Raw genomic sequence first — 25,949 nt, forward strand, 5'->3', positions numbered from 1 at the left:
TTCGTTCGAGTCGACTCAAAGCGTCATCAGTCTACCAAGAAAGTATTGGACGATCACTCGGCCATGAACAATGCGGTCGTTCTCAAGCTTCTCTTCCAAGCTAAGCGACGTACCACGCACTTTCTTCTTCAGCTACATCACGCGAAACTCTCCAGTCAACACTTGACATCCTTTGGCGACCAAAACGACCCACGTCGTATTGTACCACGTCATCGTTCAGTTGCGACCACAAACGGCTTGATCGAAATGTTAGCATTTTGCTTCTTGGCAGTAGATGCAAAATGAACCACGATCCCCTCAGCAACGCTGCCGTAACCAAATGAAGATCTGGTACACTTCTGGCTTGTGAATTCTTGACTAAATGTAATGACTAACTGTAACGTGGCAATGGCAAAACTTGATAGAACCAGAGCCGCTTATCGAAGCGAGACACGCAGCCTCCCATTTCAACGACAGTTGAAGTTGCTCAGGTTTGAGAAAGACACACGGGACGGATCCATTCGAGATCAGAACGCTTTCTCGTCAAAGTCGGTTTGGCATCTTTACCGTAGCACCATGCCAGAGTTTACTTCGCCTTTGCAGAGGAGCCGACACGATGTCCCTGATTCAGATGAAGAGGCCAAGGAAGTCGAGAGAAGCAACGTCGAGCGAAGTCAGTATTGGTTGATGAGATTGCCGAAGATGTACGTCTCTGGACACAGACAGCGTTACCTTTTCATGAACTTGGACAACATTGCCAGTTCGCTGCTTATGAGCAGCATGCTTTATCAACGCGTTGACGGAGCCACAAGTGCACGTGACATTTATCTAAACTTCACAGCATTGACGAAGCATCTTGGTGGCAATAACAGCGTGACGGCTGAAGTGAAGTTCCAGTGTTGGCTACCTATTGTAAGACAAGTCCGTTTATTGCACAAACGTAGGAAAAGCTTGGGTGGACGCTCAGACTGTTTTCAAGTGATGACAAGACCCTGTACAGTGAATTGATGGTGCAACTTGACAAGGGAGCTAATGGCAAAACGTTGGTTTTGGCAACAGGTGATGGATTTCTCGGTACTACTAACCCGAATGCCTATCGTGAAATCATTTGCAAGTTTTTGAAGGAAGGCTGGTATGTGGAAATCCATGCATGGCTGTATTCCTTGAACAATGGGTATCTGAGATTGCAAAAGGAGAATCCTGGCCGCGTAGTAGTGAAACCTCTGGATGATGTCCTATGCGACTTGGCTCGCACCAACAATATCGTTTAAGCCGATGGGAACTGATCCAAATCAAGGCAAGACTCAGAGAGGAGCAGCAACTTCCTCACCTGCCGTACCATACGCCCACCTTCGCAACGTAGCAGCTACCCCAACACATTCCAAACCTCGATGTGGACCATGGCCTACGTCTCTAGCAGATCGACTCTCGGGGGCCGCACCGATCGAGCAGCGTCCCCCAACGTCTTGGGCGAAAGTTGTGAAGGAAGGTCGAACGCCTTGGCCAATCGGGTCTACACTCAGAGGGCGTAGCAAACCTCCAGAAGTTTCACCGTCACCATCTGGATGGCGACCAACTGCAGCGCCTCCGACGGCACCATTTTTCGCTCCTCCAGTTCCGACTGTCCGTGATTCTGGTGTAACGTGGAGCTTGCCGGTACAGCAAATGCAAGACTTGCTTTCGTTTCAACAGGTGGGTATCGCCATGCGGCAGATAGTACTGCAGCAGACGACAGAGTTGACGCGGATACTGCGTGAGCAGGACCAGCGATTTCAATCCAGAGGTCGCTATCAGCCGCCGAGAGGACCGCGAAACCCGTGGGCTTCTGGACCGGGCTGGTAATTCAGTGTGATAGCAACAACAAGCGCACCGACGAGGGACACAGGCTGGTACATGTGCAATTGGAAAAGTTAGTGTTGCACTATCAACAGCTCGAGAATTATTGTATTTAAATTATCGTGACTGTGGAGCCGAGAAGAAACGTGCGATCAGATCTCGCTGCCTGCAACTGACGATGAATTATACTTCGAAGCAGTATAATAAATGCGCCCCCAGCTTGCCGACACAATATTTTGTGTGCGTAATTTTGTGTCAAAGTCATGTTGAAGCTGGCTTCAACACGAAATCCAAACTGATTGGCTGTTACTCTCCAGTGGCAACGGAAGTCAGACAAAGGGTCGCCGACAGACAATCAAGGAAACGTGCACCTTCCCGCCATGCCCAGTACGCCGCATGCGCGCAGATCGGCGTCGCCTGCGTCCACTCTGTCCTCCAGTCCGCCTGTAGCACACGACTCTGACGACGAGGAGGCTGTCAGGACAGAACGAAACGACGTAGAGCGCCGCCGCTATTGGCTGCTCAAGTTGCCACAGCTGTACACGCCCAAGCATCGCCAGCGCTATGTGTTCCTCGATCTCGATAACACTGCGGGTTCGCTCATCATGAGTCCTCTGCTATTTCAGAACGTCGAGGACGCCATCAGTCCCCACGACGTCCGTCTCAACTTCGAGGCGCTCACCGACCACTTGTGCTCGTCCGCCGTCGTCGCGCATCAAGTTACCACTTATGGCAAGACAAACCCCCACATTGCACAAGCGCTGGAGAAGTTTGGCTGGACCGTGAAGTCCGTTGGAAATGACGAGAATGTGCTACAAGCGGAACTTCTGACTCAATTGCAGAAAGGTACAGCGACTGCCAATGGGAAGACTCTAGTGCTCGCTATGGGAGGAGGAGGCCTCGGCTCTGGCAATACGTCGGCTTATCAAGAGATTATCTCCAAGTTTCTGATGCAAGGCTGGCACGTGGAGATCCACGCTTGGCTGCGAGCACTAAACGACGGCTACCTGAGACTGCAGGGTGAGAATCCGGGCCGCGTAGTGGTCAAACCGCTGGACGACGTCATCCAGGACATCGTGTTTGTGCAGAAAAGGAAGCGATCGAGTGGTGCAGCAATCAGGAATGTTTGCATCTCGCTAAGCCATGGGGATCTTCCTCTTAAAGTGGTTACGAGTCCTCTGTCGGACACTGCATCTACCGAGTCGATCGGCCTTACGAGCCAATCCGATGCATCGAGTGTTTCGCCTGGCCAGACCAGTGCTGTCCCACCCGCAACGTCGCCGAATGCCTCGTGGATTAAAGCGGCGATGCAAGGCAAGCAGTCAACACGTGTTGCTAGTCCCGTGTCAGCCACCTCGCCTACGAGCCACCTCGACTCATTCACTGGAGCGACACCTTTCGTCCCGTCCCTCTCTCGTTCAGCGGCCGTGAAGTCGACGTTCACGCCTCCGTTGCCTCCTTTGACGCCCTCGGTGTCTATGTCTGCAGCATTCAATTCCCCGTTCACGCCTACACCTACGCAGCCAGCGTATCGCTGGATGCTCTGGGAGCTGCAGCTCCAGCAGGTTCGCGACTTGATCTCAGCCCAACAGGCCGACCTCGCGATGCGGCAGTGCGCGCTCCAGCAGACGACGGAGCTCATGCGACTCATGCAGGATCAAGAGCGGAAGACGTGGCGGCCCACTGGATCCTTCCAACAGCCCAACGACGCATTTGGTCCCTGGAACTGCACGTGGGACTTTTAACCCAGCAGCAAAAAGCGAGACAAAGAGTCAGGCAGCAAAACACGCGGCCATCCGTCGTGGATGAAGTAGCGTATCAGTAGTCGCTGAATAAGTCTCGCCTTCGTTATCCACACGTTAAGTACTCGTTCCGTCCAGACGCTCCGGCGTCAATGTATCATAAAGAGACTCGCAGCCCACTCGTCCTTACTTGTGCTGCACTCAATAAACCGGACCTCTGATTGATGTGGATCGCTTCGGGAAATCGTTGCTGTAGCCATTCTCTTTCCTTATGTTGATGCATACTAACGTAACTTAAAGATCAATGTATCTTACGTACGACACATGAAACGGAAGAAACCGGGGATCGGGATCTACAGAAAAAAAATACGTGGAGGGCAGGCGGTTCGTTTCACTCACTCCACTCGGGAATCTACCGCCGAAGCCTCAACAGACGATCGAGATGGCGGAGGATATGCTGACGGAGCTCTACGCGTGGGACTCGGAGATCGAGGACGTCTCAGCGCTATCTGTCGACGATCCGAAACGCGATGAAGACAAAGCCGCAGACGCCTATGAGAAGATCATCCACGCCGCAACGGGTGCCGACGCCAGCGACGTGGTGCTCAGTCTGGCGGCGCAACTGCTGCACAAACACTTTTTCCGCTTCCCGCACGTTCAGATGAATGTCGTAGATGTGCTGCTCAAACTATGCGGTCCCAAACGCTCGCAGGCTGTGCGTATCCACACATTGCGCGCGCTCCTGCAGATTGTCAAGACGCCAAGCGATTCCACGCCCACATCCGCCCCCAATAGCGCTCGTAAGTGGATGCAACGCATCGACGATTCCGTGCAGCACATGCTGGAGGCCGAGAAGTCGTCGGTCATCCTGCGCCAAGTGACGCCACTGCGTCAAGCGCTCCAGGAGCAACTACAGCCCGAGTTTGACTCGAATACGAGTAGCCACAACCCGTCCTCACCCTCAGAACGCAGCCGCAAGAAGCCGCGTGACGAGAAGGCCATGGCCGAAGGAGACGACGGCTTTGCGTCATCCGAGCGCGACCTAAAGAAAGCCAAACATGACGATGTCATTAAAGAGGGAAAGATCGTGCAACTGAACCGCGACTCCAGTAATGGCGGCACACCGCGTGGCAGCGAGGACTCCTCCATGTGGAATAAACAGCTATCCAGCAGCCGCACGGTCGAGAGCGAAGGCAGACGACAGAAGGTCAACGCCTTCTCTCCTCGTAACTGTCCGCCTTGTCCCTATCTGTTCCTGGGCAGTGTTCCCCGTCACACACCAAGTACAGACATTGTGGAGTTTTTGTCGCCTGTGTGGCCGGAGATTGATTTAATGAGTGTGCAGCTCAAGCAGCCAGACACCAACGCCACAGCATATGCGTTCGTGAGCATGCCGACGATAGAGCACGCGCGTGAAGCCATCCACTATGTGCACGCCAACAAATTCCGCGGTCGCGCCTTCCTGAACGCCAACTTTGCGCGTGGCCCTCCCGTGGACACTGTGCTGTTTGTGGAGCGAACGGGGGAAGACGTGAACATGGAAGACAAGGATGCTGTGCGTGAGTTTGACTTTAACAAATGTGATCCGGAAGTGTGGGACGCCATGTGCGAACAACTGGAGCGCTTTGGACCGTTGTCGTTCGCTGAGAAGGGATGTGTACGCTTCCGCAACGTGGAGCACGCCAAGGCGGCGATTCGGAAGCAGCTTTACACTGTGAAAGGATACGAGATCTTCCCTGTTTATGACACGAAGGAGCAGTTTACGATTGATTCGACACGTCGTGGATCCAATGTGCACAGCAAGCAAGGGTTTGCGTTGAAGTCGGGACGACTTGGTAAGATTTTCTCGTTTTATTTTGTGTCGGCGTGTGATATTTTGCTGACTTTTGGGTCTCATGATTTGTGGTGTAGTGGGAGGAGATGCAGACTATCGCAGCAGTAAGAATCACCACTACAGAGAAGATGACGACCTAATGGATGGTGCTAATGGACACCGTGTGCATGATCGAGTGACGTCGCTTAAGTATGGAGAGCGTAGCAGTGTTCGCAGTCGCAGTCCTCCTCGGAGTGACCGTGGGAGTGCTCGTGGACGTTCTCGTTCCCGTTCACCCAAACCTCACAATGGTGGCGGTCGTTATAACGATGTACCGATGTCTAGACCTCCGAAGGAACGTCGTGGGCCTCACTCTCGCTCCAGGTCTCCTGTGACGTTATCGAAGCATGTTGGACGTGAACGTGGATATGGCACACCGTCAGACAAGGAGAACCGCCGTGAGTTCCGAAGCAAATATGGCCGTCGCTCCCCGTCTCCCATGGTAGTCCGAGGCCACGAGAGTCCTATTCTTGTTGAGGATATTCGTGGACGACCTCGTGGACGTGACGGGCCCTGGATGGAACAACGTTCAATTGAAGACTCACGAGAACATCGCGAACTGCGAGACGAGGGCCGAACCCGCAGAAACTATCACCGAGGAGGTTCTCCTTCTCCGTCCTCCTCGTCGAGACGCAGTCGCAAAGATGAAGGACGCTCAAGTGATTATCGACGTATTGAAGATAGTCGTCAGTCATATCGACGTGATGAACCGATGCAGGAGGAACGTGGTAGGATGCCACCCCCTCCACCCGGTGGTGTGTTGCAGGTACCACATAGTCGCAGTCGCAGTCCCCCCCGGTTTGGAAAGTATGCGGGATCGTCGAAGAGTCGACCTCGGTCTCGTTCGCGCTCGCCCCAACGCTCTGGTGGCTATCGTGGACGTGAAGATCGTGAAGAACGTTCGCAGATTATTGAAGAACGCCCCTCGTTACAGTCGGAACGTCCCCGTTATGCGGATGATCGTTCCATTGCCGAAGTGGCTCGTGACGAACAGCAGGAACGCCAACGCTTTTTCCAGCAGCAAAACCAAGGCCGTCGGGACTTCCATGGTGCAGACTTGAGTCGCTACGGTTCGGGTCGTGGAGGCGGACGAGGTCGCGGTCGTAGTGATCGATACCACACGCAACAGCCTTACAGAGGTGGAAGAGGTGGCGTAATGTATCGCCAGGAACTGAGCCGTCCCCGTTCCCCCGATCCGCCTCCCTCTCCTCGTCCGGCTTCCACACCTTCACAAGATCGTCGCCGCTCGCCTCCCCCGCACCAGCATCGTGAGTCTTATCGTGAACGTCGTGGAGAGTTTGCATCGCGTGGTCGCGAGGCTGGATATTCGCCGCCATCGCCGATGCTGCAGAATTCTTTCGGACCCGGACCTGCACACGAGTTTGAACCAGAAGGGGATGATCGTGAGTCCAGTCGTCATGAGCGACGCCACCACTCGCGTCATGACCGAAGTCGAGACGACAAAGGCCACCACAGTCACCGTGATCGCCACGAGAAGCGCTCTTCTCGCCCAGAACGATCGTTGACCCCGTCACCTGTTCGCCGTGAACAGGCTTCAGGTTCGAGTGGGAGGAAGTCTAATGGTTCTCCGCATCGGTCTTTTAACCGCGACAACCAAGCAGAGGAGGCTTCTGTGAAGGATAAACAGCCTCGATCTAAGACTGAGGATGAGTCGGAGCCGCATCAGAAGGAGATGAAGAGTGGAGGTGCCCGCATGGCGCGTGACGAGTTGTTCGCGGGCATGGATGATTTGGCCGTGGACTATGAAGAAGACGATGAGTAAGGAAGGACATGCATTGTGAGATGACCACTACTATCCTGACGCAGACATGAGAGGAGGAGAAAGTTGTGACGTCGTTGGTTGGATATCTATGCATTGATTTGATTTGGTCTTGACTCGATCAAAACTTGTGAGCAAGTGGTTGCACCATGAAACAAACAGGAGCTGAGAGTGCGTGAAGGCGTGAAATACCTATGACGGGCTCTGAGATGCTGACACGAGGACGGACGCTGGCAGAGAATCTGCATCATTACCTTGTAATACGTGCGTATCTGCTTGATGCCTTGGCTTTGATTTTTTTCCGTGGCATTTTTCCTCTTGATCCCACGACAAAGTACAGAGCAGTGGCAAAAGTAGCATCCTGAGTGATTTCTAAAGTTGCTGTTGAGCAGTGGCCGCAACTAACTGTTACTTGGACGATTTTCACCCGTTGGCACGAATGGGAAACAGTGAAAATGAAAGTTTCATTGAGTCAATCATTGTGAAACCGCGTGACCTTCCGTGGAAGGCGACCGACCGTCGGTCGAGTTATTTTCAGTTTGGTCAACGTCTAAAGTTGCTGTGTCTGGAAAAATTCGACTCATTTTTCGATAGACGTTATTTATTATTTATCCTCCGTATCTATTGCTAACATGCTGGCATCATTGGCCAGTATGTTGGCAATGTTCGGCGCACGTCGTACAATTTGTGGATTTAATCTTCTCGCCGCGCTAGTATTCTCGACCTCATGATGGGAAAAGACTACGGTTATGATTTCGTGCGCTCTTCAAACGGATGTGGCGGTTTATAGACACCTCCGTCGATGTTAATAGAGAAGACAATGATAAACAAGCAATGAGCTCTGGTGTTTCCCAGGGCTCTTGACACCACATTTTGCAAGTTATCCTATCCCACCATACCAACTATACACTACAACTGCTTCGCCTTTGTTTGGTGTAGGTTATCAGGTTTGCTTACGTGCTGGTAAGTTAGTCGTAAAACTCAACAGGGTGACGGGGAGCGTCGCTGTGCTTGAGTTCCTGTTGTACTTGACGCTCTCCCGACACATCCATCATGTGCTGGTCGTCGTCCTCGCGGTCGCGCGCAGCAGCTTCCTTCTCTTCTTGAATACGTGCCGACGGCGGTGCGACAGTGAAAGGAACACTAGGAACAGGCTCGATCTGACGGAGGTTCTCGTGGATCTGACGCTTGATTTCGTCCAGGTAAGCGGGTGTGTTGAGGTTCTCCATGTTGCTCACAGGCAAGTGCAGGCGGTACTCAGGTCCGTAGTATTCGAAGTAGTCGTTGTAGGGCATCGCGTCCGGGATATCCACGTCCACCAGCAGCGAAGCCTCGTAGCACCAGGCACGCGCTACATTGCGCAGAGTGTAGCCTCCACCACCGACAACAAGAGTGGGAATGTTGAAGCTCTTGACGTAAGCCACGCAGTCGGCATGGCCCTTGGCTGACAGGTTGAAGCTGCCAAGTCTGTCACCAGACAGCGAGTCTGTACCGCACTGCAGCAAGACAGCACCTGGCGCAAAGTGCTCCATCACCTTGGCAATGACGCTACGGAAAATACCGGTAAAGCTCTCGTCGTCCATGCCGTCGCGGCACGGGAAGTTGACCGAGTAATGCTTGCCGTCTCCATGGCCGACATCCTTGATATCGCCCGTACCGGGGAAGAATTCTCCGTATTTGTGGAATGAGCACGTCATCACACGGTTCGTCGTGTAAAAAGCCTCCTCCACGCCGTCACCATGGTGGATATCAATGTCGATGTACAAGACACGCTGGTGGGTCTTCAGTAGCTCCAGGATACCGAGCACACAGTCGTTCACATAGCAGAAACCAGACGCCTCTGAGCGTTTACCGTGGTGTAGACCACCCGAGTAGTTGATGACGATGTCGGCTGAGCCTGCGTTCAGTTTGGCAGCGCCGCCGATCGAAGCCGACGCGTACAGCTGGCAGAACTCGAAAAGACCATCAAAGACTGGGCAATCCTCACCCACGTTGAAGCGCTGCAACTGGCGAAGGTACTCGTGCATGTTATCGGGTGTCACAAGGCGCAGGAAGTGGATATAGTCGTCCGAGTGGAAGCGCGTGAGCTCCGTCCAGTCCACGAGCCGAGGACGCTGGGAAATAGCACACAATTAAACGAGTAAGTTAGTTTCAATATGTGATATGACCACTGCATCACTGCAGACGTACGAAGACTTCCATGTGCTTGGTGAGACCATAGTTAGTGATGAGATTGTGAGCCATTCGCACGCGATGCGGCTGCAAGGATAGGAGAGCACAGAGTCAGCTATCCCAAGTATACACAGTAGCAGGTAGTTGCTGCTTAGAAGTCTCACCTTCATGGGGTGGTTCTGGCCGTAGTGGTAATTGCCGATCTCGGCTGCATCACAGAAGTAAACGCACAACGTGAGTCAGCTAAATGATGTGATGTGACGCGACGTTTTCAGCACGTCGAGGGAGACTAAGCCTCACAGTCGTAGAAGTAGGCCACACGACGCTTGGAAGCGACGGTGCCGCCGCTGGTGAGCGCCACGGAGCTGCCATTGGCGCTGCTCATGCTGCTGCTTGGGTCGGTCGGATGTACGCCGTGTTGATTCTCAGACTGATGGGGAGGGGGTGGAGTGTTGAAAAGTATGCAGTATTTAGTGTGGCCAACACCATTATTTATGTTTCGAACACCGACCAGCCGGTGACGCTTCCGTAGCCAACCAAAAGCGTAAAATTGTGGAGGCGAAGCCATCCTCCGAGGGTCATTCTCAGAAAAGAAGCGGCAGCCCCCGCCACTCACGTACAATATGTCGGACAAGCCCGTAGCTAGCGAGCACGATACCGTGGTGGAAGTGGACCACAACGATGGACGTGGCTTCCAGCCCGTTGACAGTCTGACGGAGCAGGTTGCGCAGATCTCGGTGAGCGACGCCGCCGCCGAGGAGGAAGAGGAGGACGACCTTGCGAACCTGCCCAAGAACGTGTTGTTGCGTCTGGATGCTCTGCGTAAGTTGCAGGAGACGCAGGCCGAGGTGGAAGAGGAGTTCGAGAAGGAGCGCAAGGCTCTGGAGCTCAAGTACGAGAAGCTCTACCAGCCTTTCTACAAGCAGCGCGCTGAGATCGTTTCGGGTGCTAAGGAGGTGGAGGCCGTTACAGCCGCTGCTGTTGAGCCCCAGCAGGCTGACGCTGAGACCGAGGAGGACGTTAAGGGTGTGCCGGGTTTCTGGCTGCGTGCCTTCATGAACCACTCGGTGCTGGCCGAGCTTATCCAGGAGCGCGACCTGCCCGCCTTTGAGTTCCTTACGGACGTGAACTCGGTGAGCCACGAGGAGGACAACGGATTTAAACTCACCTTCGAGTTTGCTGAGAACCCGTTCTTCACTAACAAGATCCTCACTAAGGAGTACGACATTGGTGACGCCTCGGAGCTGGGCGAGGCTGTGTTGCGCAACGTGACGGGCACGGTCATCGAGTGGAAGGAAGGCAAGAACCTCTGCGAAGTGACCAAGAAGGTCAAGCAGCGTGCTAAGGGTGGCAAGGGCGAGACCCGCGTCGTGAGCCGTACTGAGCCCTGCGAGAGCTTCTTCCAGTTCTTCACGCCCGTCGAGATGCCGTCAGAGGAGGACGATGAGGACGTGAGTGGATGTTATGTATTGAAGAGCGCAAATTGTGTTCTGACGTGATTTGTCTTGTTGATGTTTGTTATTTCAGAGCGAGATGATCATGCGCCAGCTGAGTGGTGACTTTGAAATTGGCTTCACGATCCACGAGACCATCATTCCGCAGGCTCTGCTGTGGTTCACGGGCGAAGCTGTGGAGGATGACGACTCGGACTACGACCCAGAGGACGATGAGGACTACGAGGAATCGGACGAGGAATCGCTCTCGGGTGACGAGGCTCCCAAGCCGCGTCGGGGCAAGAAGAAATTCCCCGCTCTTGAGGGCGGCGCCAATTCCACCGAGAAGCCGCCTGAGTGCAAGAACCAGTAAGTTACGGCATCATCACCTTGTTCAGAGTATCGTTTTGCGAGATTGACGTGTTGGTAAAAGGCCCCGAAGTTCCACGCGGTAGTCTAGAGAGACGAGAACAATTTTATATAAACAAATCTTTGAGCGATCGTCAACCACTACATTGTTGTAGCTGCCATCTCGAATAAGATACTTTGGTTGATGATCCGTGCGCGACACGGCTGATGAGATACGCTGCATCATGCAGCCTGCATTCCAGGCGTGCTTGTTAAGCATCGCTTGATCATTGCGCTTGGAATCAAAGCTTGATCTTGTAACTTGATTTTTTGTGGTGCACACCAATATGACAGAACCGGAGAATTTCTGGGTCACTAGCCATATTACATCCAGGTCAATGAACTTCAACAATTCACTCTATAGTCCTGTTTTGTCATTTCTGTTGAGCCTATCAAAACGAATACTGCATGCCGTATCGAGTTTGTCTGGGCAAGCTCTTCCGCCACTCTAACGCTCGTCTCATTCCTGCTTTAGGCCAAGTCCTTCCACCGCCACCATGTCGGGCGCCTTCTCGAACCGCGTCCAGTGCGACCTGGGCATCTTCGACTTCTTCCGCAGCCGTACTATGTCCTTCGGTCACCGCGAGTCTCGCTCCGCTTCGCACTCGTCAGCCAGAGCGTCATCCAACCGTCCCAAGACCGGCACTCGCTCGCTGGCGCCATCTGCGTCGATGCCGCCGCCAGCACCGGCCTCTGCGCCTTCGTCGGTTGCTGCGCATGTAAACTCTTCTAATGTCCCACCGCCTTTGCCAGAGTCCATGGACTCTGTGACCACCACAGCGTCGGCCGAGTCGTTCAACAACAATGACCACCTGAGTGACGACGACGACGACAGCGATAGCGACTCAGACGACGGTATCAGCTCTGCTTCTAGTGGTGACAGTGGCAACAGCAGCGTGGGCAGCGCCATTACTAAATACGAGGTGGTACGCGAGCTAGGACGAGGCGCCACGGCCGTCGTGCAGCTCGGCCGCCTGCGTGGAGGAGACGACCTGGTGGCACTGAAGGTGTTCAAGACGTCTCTACTTAAGAAAATGCGCGAGGTGAAACGCGTGGGCCGACGCATGGTCGTGTCCACGGCGCTGGACAAGGTGCAGGTGGAGATTGCCATCATGAAGAAGCTGCACCACCCGAATCTACTGAATCTACTCGAGGTTTTCGACGACGACTCTGAGACGCTCGTACTGATGCTAGAATACGCGCCGTCGGGTCAGGTGATGCAGTGGTTCCCTGAAGAGAAACTCTACAAGAAGTCAAAGAATAGCAAGAAGGAGAACGAGTGCTTCACTGAAGAGGAGCTACGTGTCTGTGTGCGTCAGCTCCTGCTTGGACTCGAGTACCTGCACGAGAACAACATTTGCCATCGCGACTTGAAGCCTGAGAACATTCTGGTGGGTCAGGATGGCACCTACAAGATCGCTGACTTCGGCGTCGCTCATTTCTTCGAGGAGGACGACAAGGAAGCTAAGGCTAAGGCCGCCGGTGAGGTCACTCCAACATCAACAAAGCCTCATAAGAAGGGCTACGTCTCGACAACAGCTGGGACATATGCGTTCATGGGCCCAGAGACGCTCAAGGGCGGTGAGTACAGCGCTTATGCGGCGGACATCTGGGCTCTGGGCGTTAGCATCCACGCTCTGGCCTTCGGTACGATCCCGTTCTACGATCCAGATGTCGTGACTCTGTTTGAGATGATCGAGAAGAACCCGATCGAGCTAGAGAATAATGCGTCGGAGGGACTAAGTGAGCTGCTTTACGGTCTGTTGGAGAAGGATCCTGAGAAGCGCTGGTCTCTGCAGCAGTGTAAGGAACATTCGTGGGTGCTGGAGGGACTGTCGGACCAGGAGAAGAAGGAGTATGTGGAAACGAGCTACGAGGCTGTGAAGGTCGGACCGGAGGATCTAGCATGTGCTGTGACCCGTGTGACGTCGCTGAATGTTATTCTACGAGTAAAACTGGGCGTCAACAAGTGGAAACGCAAGGCGATGCGGACACTGGAGGAGCGACGGAAATCTCTGCACGACGGCGGCAGCAGCTTCGGGGAGTCTCCGTCCTCGCGGTTTTCGAGTGTAAGTGCGGCGGAGTCGATCGAGTCGGAGACCAAGCAACCTGCAGCCACCAGAGAACTCGCAAACAACCAGCTCGAGATCTAACGAGCTGGGAACGCGGAAGACGAGCGTATGTAGCAAAAAATGCATGATTTCATGAGCCCTAAAACTGGCAATCCATAGTAATACATCTAAATTCGTACTTAACATGGACCGTACATTCTACAAATCTGATCGCCTTCGACCTGAGTTATTCCACGCACTAGGACATTTGCGGTAACTTCAGCGTTGCCATGCAGCGCTATAGCCTCCCGCAGTCGTCAAGCGCCACAACGCCGCTGTTACCTAGCGACACGTACGTCGCCTACACGTCCGTGAACCAAACGCGCCACCAGTTGCAGCACCAGCACCGTCAGCATCACAGAGCCAGTAGTGGCAGTGGCAGTAGCCTCCCAGTGGTCTCTACAGCTGCGGAGTTCGACGAGGTGGATCAGTATGCGTGGCAGCTCCTGGCATACCGGACTATCTACGTATTACAGGGCGCCTTCATGGGAATGCTGGGCCCCGCGCTCGTCTTCTTCTCGGATTTAGCGCAGGAGCAGGCTGGACTTGCAGCGCCAGTCTACGGCTTTGGCCCCATCTTCGCTGCCCACGGAGGCGCGGCACTCGTCATGAGCTTCATGAGCGACTTTGTGCTCACTTATTTCACAGAGAAGGAGTTCATGAAGCAGCTGATCGTCGTTTTGCTGCTCTGCAGTGGCGCGTGGTACGCATGTCTTACGCCAGTTGCTGCAGCCACAGGAAACGTGGGGGTTGGAGTGTATTTCATCGCCAAAGGATTCTGGACGGCGCTATTGAACATCACGTACGTAGTATTTATTTATTTCTAATACTGCTGTGGTTATTAGAAACTAACGGGGTTTATACTGCTGTAATTGTATTTTGGCAGACTAAATCGGTGTTCTCTGTGGATTGCTGGAGAGAAGGACCAACGTAGACGCAGCATTATTACCTCCATGAACATCAACTACGGGCTCGGCTGTTTGTTGGGTGCAATTGTGGCGCTGGTGCTCACAAAGCTGGACATCGATCTCGGCTACGCTTTCTTTGGGTTAGCCATCATGATAGTGTTCCCTGCTGTACTAGTCGCTACGCTGCCGAGCCCACATTGTTACTATGGACGTGACGAGCATCAGACATTACTGTCTTTTGAAGACCCCACGCGTCGTGTGCCTACCGTTCCCAGTCCAATAGTGGGCGGCGTCTTCTTGCATGCCCAGCACATCAGCGGCTCGAAGAACTGCAATCCGGACACGTATGACTCGAAGAACAACTTCATTATCTTGCTCGTTACCATCTTCGCCACTGTGCTTTTCGGCATCCAGCTCGGACTCGCTGCCTTTTTGTACGACTACATCGGCACCGTTCTTACAGAGGATACCAAGTTGGCAGCAACTCAAATATCTGGATCTGGAAGTGTCGACGCAGGAAACGAGAGCAGCAAAGCAGTGTGGCAGTGTGCGGCCATGGTGTTGTTTTGGGGATCGTTGACGGTGTCGTATGTGGTCCTCCCGAGGTTCTTGTTCCATGACAGGAATCTCTACTCTATCGTGGTCTGTACTGTCGTGTGTGGAGCGAGTTCATTCGGGCTTCTATTCGGTGCTCAAGCGGGTCTTATCACCTTCACGATATGTCTCTTCCTCTTCTCGTTCGCACTGGCGCCGCTCTTTACGCTGAGTATCCACTGCTTGACGCGTGTGATTAATGAGCAACTTATCCGACGCGTGTCGTCGCTCATTGTATTCGGCTGTGGAATGGGCGAAGTGTTCATCCCAGTGCTCATGGGCTTCTTCATGAGTGGGCAGAGCGGACAGGCAAATGGAGCCGTTGCCGTGAGTTACATCACCTTCATCCTTGCTATCACTCTAGTTGGCGTTAGCGGTATGTTGCTGTGGATGGTTAAAGGAAGACTGAAGGAACTGCCAGAACCTGTAGACGAACTCGAAGGCAACAGCGAAATGGGTCGCATGCGTGCAGCTCGTGCTGGCCATGGCACGCGGAAGAGTAACCACTACTGACGTCGAGAACTATAGACCCCAACAGTGATCATTTTATTTGATTTGTGCTGCAAGTTTCTCTATGCTCCCACCACAACAACCAAGACGTAGCTAGGTATACCCTGCTTTTAGGACCTTCTCTACGTGTACTTCTCCTTCAGCTTTAGCTTACCGAGCTGGACACCCCAATCGCTTTTGTCCCATGGGTCCTCTGACGGTACAACGAAATCGGTTGGAACATTACGATGACCATGCAGCTCTTGAAACGTAGCAAGCATCGGCTCGACACGTCGATCCCACTTAACCTTGGCAATCTGCACATCGAAGCCCACTGACTCCAGTTGATCCACATTTCGAGCGATCTGGTCGAAATAGTAGGAATACGAGCGGATGTTGTTGATGACGATCCCGAGCTTGAGTCCGTGCGACTTTGCAGGCCACGACTCCGTAGACGGCACTACAAAGGTTTTCATAATGTGGCAATGGCCTTGCTTGCGTTTGAATGTCTCCAACGCTGGGAAAATACGGTCGTTCCATTCCGTGGAGGAGTGATCCCATACAAACTCGACTTTCTCCAATGCTGCAATGTCTCGGGTGACTTGCACAGCGTAATAGCCCTTACTCCGGATATTGTTGACAACGACTCCCAACAGCATTCCAGCAGCACTTTTAGGCCACGGTGGGCAATTCGGGACCTTGAATGGTCTGTGCACATCGCAGTGTCCGAACTCCTGGCGAAATACCTCCAGCGACGGTAAAACTCTCTCGCGCCAGTCGCGATCGTACGTGGTGGAGTCATAGCAGAAGTTGATCTCAGCCATTTCCTGAGCGTCCTGTTGGATCTGCGCCTGGAAATCGCCACGGTGGCGGATATTGAAGACCCGTGGGCCGAGATAGAAGCCCCACAGTCTCTCAGGCCAGTCAGCGTCTCCGTGCTTGACTTGAAACATCTGGGGAACGTCAGTGTGTTGGTGAAGTTCGTAATAATGGTGCAGCGCGGGCTTGACGAAGTGATCCCACTTGTATTGGCTGAGATCGAAGGCAAAATCGAGCTCCTTCAGGTCCTGCACGGTGAACTCTGGTAGGTCCTTCATTTCTCTCCAACGCCGACGCAGCCACTCCGCGTGCTTACCTAGAGGGTAACCATGGGTCTCTCTAGGCCAATTGTCGTCATCAGTTGGGACGACGAAGGAGATCGGAACCATCACGTGGTTTCGGAGCTTGAGGAACGTGCGAAGTGCCGGGTTCACAGTCTTCGTCCACACATTGGCGCTGCATGGTACGGCGACTGTAGGCGCGCGGTACGCATCGAGATCCGAAGAGAAGAAGCGCGCATTCTTACGCTTGTATTGCAATAGAGGTGGGCTGACAGACAATATGTGGGTCGGAGCAGACGCGAGCTGCAGCGCGCCAACGCGAATGCAGCGCCGCGCCGCCACCAGCATTGTTTAAACAATACCACGAAATGGGATATTTGGTGATATAATAATCGTTAAAATAGGTAATTGATGTGAACCACATATATACAACTTCACAGCCGTTTTTTGGAGATTTTGTTAGTTGTTGCACAAACCTTCTCGACCTTTCAGCTAAGATCAAGTGTAGCCGCGCGTAACTTTGGAGGCTCGAATGGAGTGGTCGCTGGATTCTTCGCGTCATCTCGCCTGCGTTTCACCGCCAGTGAATCACTGGGGCCAGATGACTGAGGTGAGGACAGGCGCGAGCTAAAAGTGGCAGGTGCAATGTATTATAGCGTTACATGTACACGAATAAACGCCTATAGCGTTCGTTGTCAGCGAAACAATACAGTTATTCATTACCGCTTGTTGCTGGGCAGCAGATCGCTACAGTCCGCTGGATATTACTGGCACCGGCGGAAGCGACAACCGCTGTAGATCGATTCTCCAACGTAGCGCAAATATAAGACTCGAAGCACTTTTGGCGACATTCACTTCTTCTGCTTTCTATTATACTAACGGTAAACACAAGAATGACTGTGTCAGGTGTCAACCAAATCATTCATACAATTGCTGCTGGAACTCGCCAAAATAGTTGTACGCGCTCCCACGCTCTTGAAAAACTGCCTGCCCAACGTCCCTAAGCGCCCGACCGCTCACTGGAACTGCAATCTTCTTGCAAAGTCTTGCAGTCGTCACCCGTTCCCAACCTCACTCCGCTTTCCGTCGCATCCTTACCAAGCCTTCAAACTACCGACACATTTTTTCTCTTCAACATGTCGGTGGTTCACGACCGATATCGAGTCGTCAGCAGCCTCAGCTCGACACTTTACGGGCGAGTCTTCGCCTGCGAGGACATGCAAAAAAGAAAGATGACAGACCTCGCCCCCACCATCGCTCCTGTTGTCATCAAGGAGATATCGCTTGAGCGCATGACTAAGTATATGAGGGAGCACCCGTACGACGGCCACACTCCAGACAATCCGATCATTGAAAGAGAAGTCGGCGACATTATTCGAGCCGCTGGTGGACACCCGAACCTTGTGCAGTATACCGACTCGTTCATTGAGCAGCAGATGCTATACCTTGTCATGGAACACTGCGCTGATGGCGACTTGTACGACTATCTGTGCAGACGTCGGCAACGCACCCTCTCGTGCATGAACGCGCTGAGCGTGTTATCACAAGTGGCTGCAGGCCTGGCCTTCCTGCACCAGCACGGCATCGCACATCGGGACATCTCGTTAGAGAACATCTTGTTGCACCGCGGACGGTGTAAACTTGGAGATTTTGGGTTGGCTACTCGAGCACGACGAGGCGGTGGCCGTAATGTGGGCAAGAAATACTACATGGCACCCGAGATTGTTACGGGCGGCCCGTACGATCCCAAGGCTGCAGATGTGTGGTCGCTGGGCATCGTGCTCTTCATCATGCTGACGGGATCACCCCTGGTTGCGCTGGCGTCCATGACTGTGAAGTCGTTTCGAGCGTTCAAGCAAGCTGGTATCGCCACTGTATTGGAGTCGTGGGGCGTAGCAGGTTCCATGTCCAGCAACGCGCTACTGTTGCTGGCGGGCATGCTGGAGATTGACCCTCGAAAGCGTTTGACGGTCGAGCAGGTGCTGGAGCATGCTGCCATGAACGAGTGGTTTAACTCGTTAGCGCAGAATTAGACTTAGTTTTTTTCTGATGTCGTAGTATCGGGATAGTCTCAATAGGTTTCTTCATAAAAAAGATACTTCCTCTGGAAGGAAATGATTGAAAGAATGCAATATGACAGTGATGGAGTTTTATTTTGTGTACAAAGATGATGTGGTGAGTATTATCTATTTGGACAGGTATTTATTGACACTTGACACTAGAACAAGAATGGCCTACCTGCCTTTTCGAGGATGGCAAGGGCACTTGTATAAGCATGGCGGTCACACACAAAACTCTTCGGGAGTTTACCTTCTTTTCGAAGTTTTACTTTACCCATGTGTGGCAGCTTGTAATCATTACTTCCATCTACCTTCAGTATACATTCCATGCACTTCTGAAGAGTAAGAAAAATATCGTCAAGCGTATCTTCGTCCATGGCTTTGTATGCATCCTCTACGGACTTTATGCGGGCCTGAATGCCATAGACCGGTTGTTGAAGCTGAAGAGCCTGTAAAGAGGCGAACAGTCCCAAATCCAAGACATTTGTGTCGGGTGAATTTGCAGGCTGGTAGGAAAGCCGAATATTCCAATCATCGGCAGTCCCCGCAGCTAAAACTTCTGGGTCGCTTGGACTAATGTGGGGAGTTGCGTTATCTTGTTGAATCAGAATTACATTCTTTTTTTCTCGGCGGGGCCACTTCAACTTGATAGCGGGAATGACATGATCCAGTAAGTGACCCTTGTAGACTTCTTGATTAATAGAATCAATATTACGAATGCCCTCTTCACCACGAGCTGTAATATTTGATTCGACGAAGCGCTATATACTTCTCAGTTAACGGTCACAATCCAACTTTACCGTCCCATTCCTTTTTACAATGTGGGTCCAACCTGTATTAAAAAATATAGGAATTTAGTAAATATAATGTTGGAAAAATATTAAATTGCAGAATGTTTACCTTGGACGTGCCACTGCAGCGAGGAACATGGTCTTTGGGATGTGGTTCTTACTCCGTCGGCTACGCTGGAGCGGGGTTTCGTCTTCAAATACTAAGCACGAGCGCTTATTAACATCCTCATAGAACCACTTCTCATCGACGTGGACTACGTCGTACATCGGCTCGAACATGAGGCTTGTAGGGTCAATGTATGTAAGGACGTGCTCTATACGACGAAACTTGTTATTTTCCGTCAGGTAGGGTGTAATGTGAGTTGAATGCACCTTCAAAACACCCTCACGTATAAGTGCTTGCACTAAGTACTTGGATATGCCTGCCGCGTGAGCAAGTGGCCGATATGGCTTCCTTTCTTCAATAGGAACAGCCCGGATTTTAGCGGCGATTTCGTCGCGATTCTTCTTTTTCCGGCCGGAATTCTGCTTAATACGACTCTTCCATTCTTCCAGACCGTCGTTGGCTTCCGTCTCACGGAACCGGTGCCATATCCTGCCAATAGAGGCGTCGGAGCACCTGAATTCTCTGGCAACTCTGGCTTGGACTCCTCGTGGCAGTTCTCCGCCCACACTCTGCTTCAGCAGCTCATCCAGGATTTGGCGGCGTTCGTCATCGGTAAGGTTTGCCGTCGGCATGTTTCAGGTGCTTTCAGTGTAGTATTGCAGATGCAGCGGGTAAAAAAGTAAAATGGAAGTGAAATGTCGTGTGCTTGGCTGGGCATAACTCGAGTTACAGATCTTCGATTGAGTTGCGGTTTGTTGCAATCGTTGGCTGAGACGCAGCGCAATATTTTGACCAATTAGCATTAAATTTAACGTTGTTTTGACCAATTGAGACGAATTTGATTTCGATTCTTTCAATCATTTCCATCCAGAGGAAGTAATATTAAAGTCAGCTCGCGTGAGCAGCTCTCCAGCTCCCGCTACACTGTTCTTGCATGGGATTGAGTTTCGTTTTGTTGACTCGAAAATAAATGGTAAGGAGCAACAACGCTGCAAGGATCGACTTACCGAGGAAAGCAGCCCAAGCATGTTGACGGAGAATTCAAGTATTGGAAGGATAGGGGCCTTGCCGGATCAATGCGATTCATTCGGTCGAAGTAGAACAGCGTAGCTGGTTTTATTACGCGTTCATCGATATCGACGATCGGGTGGGCTGACAACAATTCAGTACGTCACCGCTCTGATTTCGGGCTCTACAGCGAAGACAGCAGCCTTCGCCCACAACATCCCAAGTCCTGGACGGATGGAAAGGCGCTTACGCATGACGAATTACCAAAAACGCAAACAATGCCCACGAGAATTGTCTAGGTTGGCTGGATTGTTTTGCGGTTGTCCGAGCTCGACGGCGATGTTCTCCAAAGACCAGTCTATCGAAACGTTCTCCGGGTGCCTCTATCCTTCGCCAACTCACCCCAAGAATCAGCGCCGTTCGCCAGCAGCTCGCTGCTCGTTTTCAACGTCACCAGGGACAGCACAAACTCGTCTCATGGGACGGACCCGGGGTGTGTATCATACAAATGAATCCTTGTTGCTTAACCGCGTCGGACGCCTCCGGCCTCCAATGCTCATGAAGCCGAACGGAGCCAGTTGCACATCGTTGACCAGACAGATCCGATTTAACTCCATCACTCTTCCTTCCACAATCTCCGCAACCCAAAAAAACATCCAGCCGAGTCAGTAAATTAATAAGCTGCTCGTGCTCAATCGCAGGAGGCAGCATTTCACTTTTCACTAGCCTCAGACAGCAAAGAGCTCCTTGAACAGCATATTATGCCAGTCATTCACGACCGATACCGAGTCATCCGTGAGCTCAGCTCGACGCTCTATGGATGGGTTTTCGTCTGCGAAGACATGCGTGGGCGACTCGAACCAGCCCCACCTTCGGCCACCAATGTGTCCGTTGTTATCAAGCAGATTTCACTCCAGCGTATGGCCACTTTCATGCGAGATCACCCGCCGGATGCTCACATACCAGACAATCCCATTGTTGAAAAGGAGATTGGCGACATCATCCGCACAGCGGGAGGTCACCCCAACCTTGTCACTTACGCAGACTCATTCGTAGAGCATCAGACGCTCTACCTCGTAATGGAGCACTGCTCCGACGGCGATATGTACGACTACTTGAGTCGCCGCAGACAACAGACCATGCCCTGTATGAACTCTCTGAGCGTACTATCTCAAGTCGCCGCGGGTCTGGCCTTCCTTCACCGGCATGGCATTGCCCACCGGGACGTCTCACTCGAGAATATCATGCTACACCGTGGACGATGTAAACTAGGAGACTTCGGGTTGGCTACACGTGCTCAACGTGCCAGTGGTCGACACGTGGGCAAGAAATACTACATGGCGCCTGAGATCGTTGCAGGTGTCATGTATGACCCCAAGACAGCTGACGTGTGGTCTTTAGGCATCGTTCTCTTCATCATGCTCACGGGTTCCCCGCTCGTGTCATTCGCGTCCATGTCAGTCAAAGCGTTTCGGGCACTTAGACAGGCAGGTACCGCTACAGTTTTGGAGGCCTGGGGTGTAGCCGACTCCATTCCAAGCAGCGCGCTGCAACTGGTGTCGGGTATGCTGGAAATCGACCCCAACAAACGGCTGACGATCGAGCAGGTGTTGGAGCACGACGCTTTCAACGAGTGCCTGGTTTAGATTGTGTTTTATTTCTTGAAGACGCTCACTTATTAGGCAGTTTATAGCTCTCGCATTGGAACAAGAGATGAATAACTGTTTGGTGTAACCAAAACTGATAACTGTAGAATACACTGCTACTCCTCCGCTATCAGCTCAGGTCGCATTGGTTATGCTTCGACCATTTCGTGGTTTTCCCACCGCGGATATCTTTGCCGAGTCGACACAACAAATCAGTACGTGTGCAAACGAAAGCAGGCATCGGTAGCTGCCGCAAAGAAACCTTTTTTATTATTATTAGCGTCAGTGCTTTTTTAAACACAAGTTTTTCAAATTGAAAGAGCTCCAACATTGCTTGCTACCAGCACGCTTCTTACGACAGAATGTAGTCAAGCTTCATTGCCCGCGAAGTTGTTCGAGCTGGCTCCTCTGTCTCCTCGATCTGGTGAAGTATCGACGATGAAGAGGTCTCTTGAACATCAGATTTAATTTCCGCGTCCGACACAATCTCAACAGGCTCCATGTCCACTTCCGGCTCGGGTTCCTCACCGAGCACGTGTCCTTTGATCAGCGCGCGACCTAATATCCTCTCACAGTCCCTCCAGCTGCGGAGAATCTCCATGAGCGCCCCCACAAAGTCCGGCGACATCGCGTACGACTCCAGCCTTCCCTTCGAGTTGAAGTGCATCTCAGCTCTGTAGTGTACATGCAGTTGTCTGCCTATTAGTATCTGAATGAGATCCTCCTCTGCAACGGCATGAGGATACACGTTCTCAATGGTGCGTCGCGAGTAACGCAAGTGTAGAGTGCCATGGACGACGACACTCGAGCAATTGTCGGCGGTGATCAGCTCCGTCGAGTCGCACGAGAGCTTGACGGACGAGTGGAATTTTGAATAGCTCTCCCAGACGCTGAGGATCCTGTTGGCTGCAGGCTTGCCTCCCAGTGTGGTATGAGGCTCGATCATCGCGTTCAAAAAGCTTCTTTGCTTGTCAGATGATAGCACGTTCGCTGGGGCTCCGGGGACACTCAGTCCGATACGGAACTGGTTGAAATATTCCATGACAAAGTTCATGGGCGATGATCCGGCGGCCGAGTAGGGCGTCGAGAGCGACTGTTGCGTACGCATGTCCCGCAGATCTTGAAGTCGCAGCACTTGCTGGCGCAGCATCTGATTGTTCGAGAGCAATGCGATCTGCTTCTCCTGTTGCCGATGACGGAACTTGATGCCTCGCTCGCTACTGGTCGTGGGTCGACTCTTGCTCTTGCCCTTGAGTCGATGCCGCTGCTGGGTTGCCACAGGTGGAGCATGAAGAGGCTGAATCAACGGTAGCACGAAAGCTGCCAGCGTGTCGAGATCCTGGTACGGAGCTTCTCGCTGGAGAATCGGCATGAAGCCTGCAGGTGGCTTGGAAGCCATGGCAGCGGTGGGCGAAGCCTGCAGATCGGTCCAGTGAGGGTGGTTGTTCCCAGAACTGCGCTAAAAGCAGAACTGCGCTAAAAGCAGAATGAACGTGTACCCATGTCGCCGGAGGTCGCCAGCGCAACGCGGTACACGAACACCAGCCAATAGCATAGACTCTACCCAACGTTTCGGCTCCTCTTGTGAATTCATGAATTCAAGTGACACTAGATGAAATTATCTACATATCGATCATCGGGGAAAGCCGTAAGCTTCCAGCGAGGCATGCTCACAGAAACCTTTTGCGCAGCGATTGAAAAATTGCGCGGAGGATGCCGCAGCGAGCGCACTGGTTCCTACTGTGCTTTCTGGGGTTAATGATACTCAGCCCAGTAGACAACATGAAAATATCTATTGCAGCAGACTGGCATCATCATCATTAACACACTGTAGTAGAGAGATTGATACGGGCTGAATTGTTTCAATCCTGCCCGCACCAATCTCTGTTTCGTTATTGGAAACAAGAGGACAGACAGCCTTTGAGCAGCATCGCTCGCTGTTCGATAGAAGAATCTTCAGCTATTAATAAAAGAAGATCTGTAACGGGGTACGAACCCAAGTGTGCTTACCTATAAATACATTCAGTCTTAAACGTACCCTCAATTCTCTGGATATTTATATCCAGAGTCTTAGGTGGGTTCGAGACCCCTCGAAGATCCTATATAAACAAATATTTTTCTGCTTGTGTAACCACTCAAATCTTACTTCCTTACAGCGGGTAAGATTAACCGACGGGATATTTGATGGTATCTGATACTCTATGCGAAATTGAGTCAATGTTGACCCAACCGGTGAAGAACAACATTCGTGCGAACTGTCACTAAAGCGAAAATCATTTAACATTGGAGCAACATCTACTGATAACTTATCGTCACGCGCTGCAGAATAGAATCTGGATTCAAGTTAACTCGACCGCTTGGTCAGTCGACTTAATGTTCAAGTTAACTCGGCCAACTTTAAACCCCTTCGCCAGTCGACATAATGTTCACTTTGACCGCTTGGCCATCTTCAAGCTAACTCGGCCAACTTTAAACCCCTTCACCAGTCGACATAATGTTCACTTTGACCGCTTGGCCATCTTCAAGCTAACTCGGCCAACTTTAAACCCCTTCACCAGTCGACATAATGTTCACTTTGACCGCTTGGCCATGTTCAATTTAATTCGGATAACTTTAAAGGGGGGGCATTACTTTAAGTGGCCAGTCGACTTAATGTGTTCAAGTTAACTCGACCAACTTTACAGGGGGGACACTACATTATATATTTTTATATGGTGTGCGGCAAGGGTTGTCCGTGTTAATTGCCAGTCCCTAACAGTTGTTCAGCGAGCTGAAAACGCCAGCTTACTCCGTTTTGCCTTCTTTGGAGCCCTAGCCTTCTTCCCGTGCTCCCCAACCAGGTGACCTTCATCCCACGCATGGGCCATAGCAGCTACTCCATTTCGGACGTCATTGGCAGAACACGGACAACACCGCTACTGTCCATTCCTTCGCCACTTTTGCTTTAACCTTGACTAGCCCGCGGTAGTCTTTGTGCACCATTCAAGTGATAAAAAGAAACGTTTCGTAATAGCATGTTCACTTTTTACTGGAAAATGACAGTAAAAAGTCGGGACGTTGAAAACAGTAAAACGACAATTTATTTGTTGCTTAGATGTAAAAATATTCATAGTTCGCCCCGTGTCTCCCACACTTGTAGAGAAATTTTAGTATTACGAGCGTCACTACGTGCGGACAAAGTGTCCAGAAACCTTAACGCAGTGGCCACCAAGTTTACAACACCCACAACAGTTCCACGTAAATATAACGACCAAGTTACAGCTCCAGTCTGGTGTATCGGAAAGAGAATCGGTGTAGTTGCTCGAGCTACCCCTATGGTAGACCTAGAGTAATTTTCCTAATTGCAGGAGACGCCGCCAAGAGGCTCTCAGTGGAAAAAATGAGGGAGAAGTACTGACTGCTCGACCGAGTGACGCTGTATGGCTCTGTGCCGTACTCAAAAGTGATAAATGTGCTATAGCAAGGAGAGTTTTTGCATTGCGATCCTAGATTCACACAGGCAGTAACTTCAAGTGTGTAGCTTGCGGTATATATCACTCCTGAATCTTTTGGAATGAGCTTCTCTATCTCTTCCCTTTTCCTTTATTTAACTAATTACATGTATGAGAAGGCAATGAATGTTTAGGTTTATAGTATTAAAATACTAAAATACTAACAATTCCAAGTTGTAATTTCCAATTTTTCATTGTTTTTTTTTTTAGATGATTACAGAGAATGCACTCTACGGGTAATAACATCATTGATGTTTATACGGTACGGTATTATTTACTTGTATTTGTAGCGTTTCGATACGTAAATATCCAGAGCTTCCCGGGCAACGCACGGCATTAGTTGAGTACTTCGTCCCCTCAGACCAGGGACACGTGAACTGTCGTTCACTTAGAGTTTGTATACTCTTGGAAGCCTGCTTCCT

The 25,949-nt window shown here is 51.7% G+C and overlaps 13 protein-coding genes across 13 annotated transcripts; 9 read left to right on the plus strand and 4 right to left on the minus strand.

The window, feature by feature from the left end:
* Positions 1-245: 245 nt before the first annotated feature.
* Positions 246-1,250, plus strand: PPTG_18326 (hypothetical protein; the record flags this gene model as incomplete). Its single annotated transcript, XM_008916391.1, has 3 exons — positions 246-330; positions 411-891; positions 924-1,250. Exons 2-3 carry the CDS (start codon positions 556-558, stop codon positions 1,248-1,250), a joined length of 663 nt encoding a protein of 220 aa, XP_008914639.1. The 5' UTR covers positions 246-330; positions 411-555.
* Positions 1,251-2,096: 846 nt separating this feature from the next.
* On the plus strand, positions 2,097-3,799 carry PPTG_24325 (hypothetical protein). The gene has a single exon (XM_008916392.1). The coding sequence runs from the start codon at positions 2,196-2,198 to the stop codon at positions 3,558-3,560; it is 1,365 nt and encodes a 454-aa protein (XP_008914640.1). The 5' UTR covers positions 2,097-2,195; the 3' UTR covers positions 3,561-3,799.
* A 98-nt stretch (positions 3,800-3,897) lies between these two features.
* On the plus strand, positions 3,898-8,173 carry PPTG_18328 (hypothetical protein). The gene is made up of 2 exons (XM_008916393.1): positions 3,898-5,392; positions 5,469-8,173. The coding sequence occupies exons 1-2, from the start codon at positions 4,000-4,002 to the stop codon at positions 7,211-7,213; spliced, it is 3,138 nt and encodes a 1,045-aa protein (XP_008914641.1). The 5' UTR covers positions 3,898-3,999; the 3' UTR covers positions 7,214-8,173.
* Positions 7,962-9,829, minus strand: PPTG_18329 (hypothetical protein). The gene is made up of 4 exons (XM_008916394.1): positions 9,683-9,829; positions 9,547-9,590; positions 9,401-9,469; positions 7,962-9,324 (listed from the first exon to the last, which is right to left on the minus strand). The coding sequence occupies exons 1-4, from the start codon at positions 9,765-9,767 to the stop codon at positions 8,179-8,181; spliced, it is 1,344 nt and encodes a 447-aa protein (XP_008914642.1). The 5' UTR covers positions 9,768-9,829; the 3' UTR covers positions 7,962-8,178.
* A 101-nt stretch (positions 9,830-9,930) lies between these two features.
* Positions 9,931-11,404, plus strand: PPTG_18330 (hypothetical protein). Its single transcript, XM_008916395.1, has 2 exons — positions 9,931-10,833; positions 10,910-11,404. Exons 1-2 carry the CDS (start codon positions 10,006-10,008, stop codon positions 11,186-11,188), a joined length of 1,107 nt encoding a protein of 368 aa, XP_008914643.1. The 5' UTR covers positions 9,931-10,005; the 3' UTR covers positions 11,189-11,404.
* A 196-nt stretch (positions 11,405-11,600) lies between these two features.
* On the plus strand, positions 11,601-13,499 carry PPTG_18331 (CAMKK protein kinase). The gene has a single exon (XM_008916396.1). The coding sequence runs from the start codon at positions 11,721-11,723 to the stop codon at positions 13,374-13,376; it is 1,656 nt and encodes a 551-aa protein (XP_008914644.1). The 5' UTR covers positions 11,601-11,720; the 3' UTR covers positions 13,377-13,499.
* Positions 13,500-13,503: 4 nt separating this feature from the next.
* Positions 13,504-15,660, plus strand: PPTG_18332 (hypothetical protein). The gene is made up of 2 exons (XM_008916397.1): positions 13,504-14,136; positions 14,221-15,660. The coding sequence occupies exons 1-2, from the start codon at positions 13,565-13,567 to the stop codon at positions 15,347-15,349; spliced, it is 1,701 nt and encodes a 566-aa protein (XP_008914645.1). The 5' UTR covers positions 13,504-13,564; the 3' UTR covers positions 15,350-15,660.
* PPTG_18333 (hypothetical protein) lies at positions 15,291-16,789 on the minus strand. Its single transcript, XM_008916398.1, has one exon. It carries the CDS (start codon positions 16,771-16,773, stop codon positions 15,469-15,471), a length of 1,305 nt encoding a protein of 434 aa, XP_008914646.1. The 5' UTR covers positions 16,774-16,789; the 3' UTR covers positions 15,291-15,468.
* Positions 16,790-17,561: 772 nt separating this feature from the next.
* On the plus strand, positions 17,562-18,458 carry PPTG_18334 (CAMK/CAMKL protein kinase; the record flags this gene model as incomplete). Its single annotated transcript, XM_008916399.1, has 1 exon — positions 17,562-18,458. One exon carries the CDS (start codon positions 17,562-17,564, stop codon positions 18,456-18,458), a length of 897 nt encoding a protein of 298 aa, XP_008914647.1.
* Positions 18,459-19,268: 810 nt separating this feature from the next.
* PPTG_18335 (hypothetical protein) lies at positions 19,269-20,014 on the minus strand (the record flags this gene model as incomplete). Its single annotated transcript, XM_008916400.1, has 2 exons — positions 19,269-19,317; positions 19,386-20,014. 2 exons carry the CDS (start codon positions 20,012-20,014, stop codon positions 19,269-19,271), a joined length of 678 nt encoding a protein of 225 aa, XP_008914648.1.
* A 610-nt stretch (positions 20,015-20,624) lies between these two features.
* Positions 20,625-21,062, plus strand: PPTG_24326 (hypothetical protein; the record flags this gene model as incomplete). Its single annotated transcript, XM_008916401.1, has 1 exon — positions 20,625-21,062. The coding sequence occupies one exon, from the start codon at positions 20,625-20,627 to the stop codon at positions 21,060-21,062; it is 438 nt and encodes a 145-aa protein (XP_008914649.1).
* Positions 21,063-21,151: 89 nt separating this feature from the next.
* Positions 21,152-22,159, plus strand: PPTG_18336 (serine/threonine protein kinase; the record flags this gene model as incomplete). Its single annotated transcript, XM_008916402.1, has 1 exon — positions 21,152-22,159. One exon carries the CDS (start codon positions 21,152-21,154, stop codon positions 22,034-22,036), a length of 885 nt encoding a protein of 294 aa, XP_008914650.1. The 3' UTR covers positions 22,037-22,159.
* A 107-nt stretch (positions 22,160-22,266) lies between these two features.
* On the minus strand, positions 22,267-23,611 carry PPTG_18337 (hypothetical protein). Its single transcript, XM_008916403.1, has one exon. The coding sequence runs from the start codon at positions 23,433-23,435 to the stop codon at positions 22,389-22,391; it is 1,047 nt and encodes a 348-aa protein (XP_008914651.1). The 5' UTR covers positions 23,436-23,611; the 3' UTR covers positions 22,267-22,388.
* Between the last annotated feature and the right edge of the window lie 2,338 nt (positions 23,612-25,949).

Source organism: Phytophthora parasitica (assembly GCF_000247585.1).
Source record: "Phytophthora parasitica INRA-310 unplaced genomic scaffold supercont2.83, whole genome shotgun sequence".
NCBI classification, from domain to species: domain Eukaryota; phylum Oomycota; class Peronosporomycetes; order Peronosporales; family Peronosporaceae; genus Phytophthora; species Phytophthora nicotianae.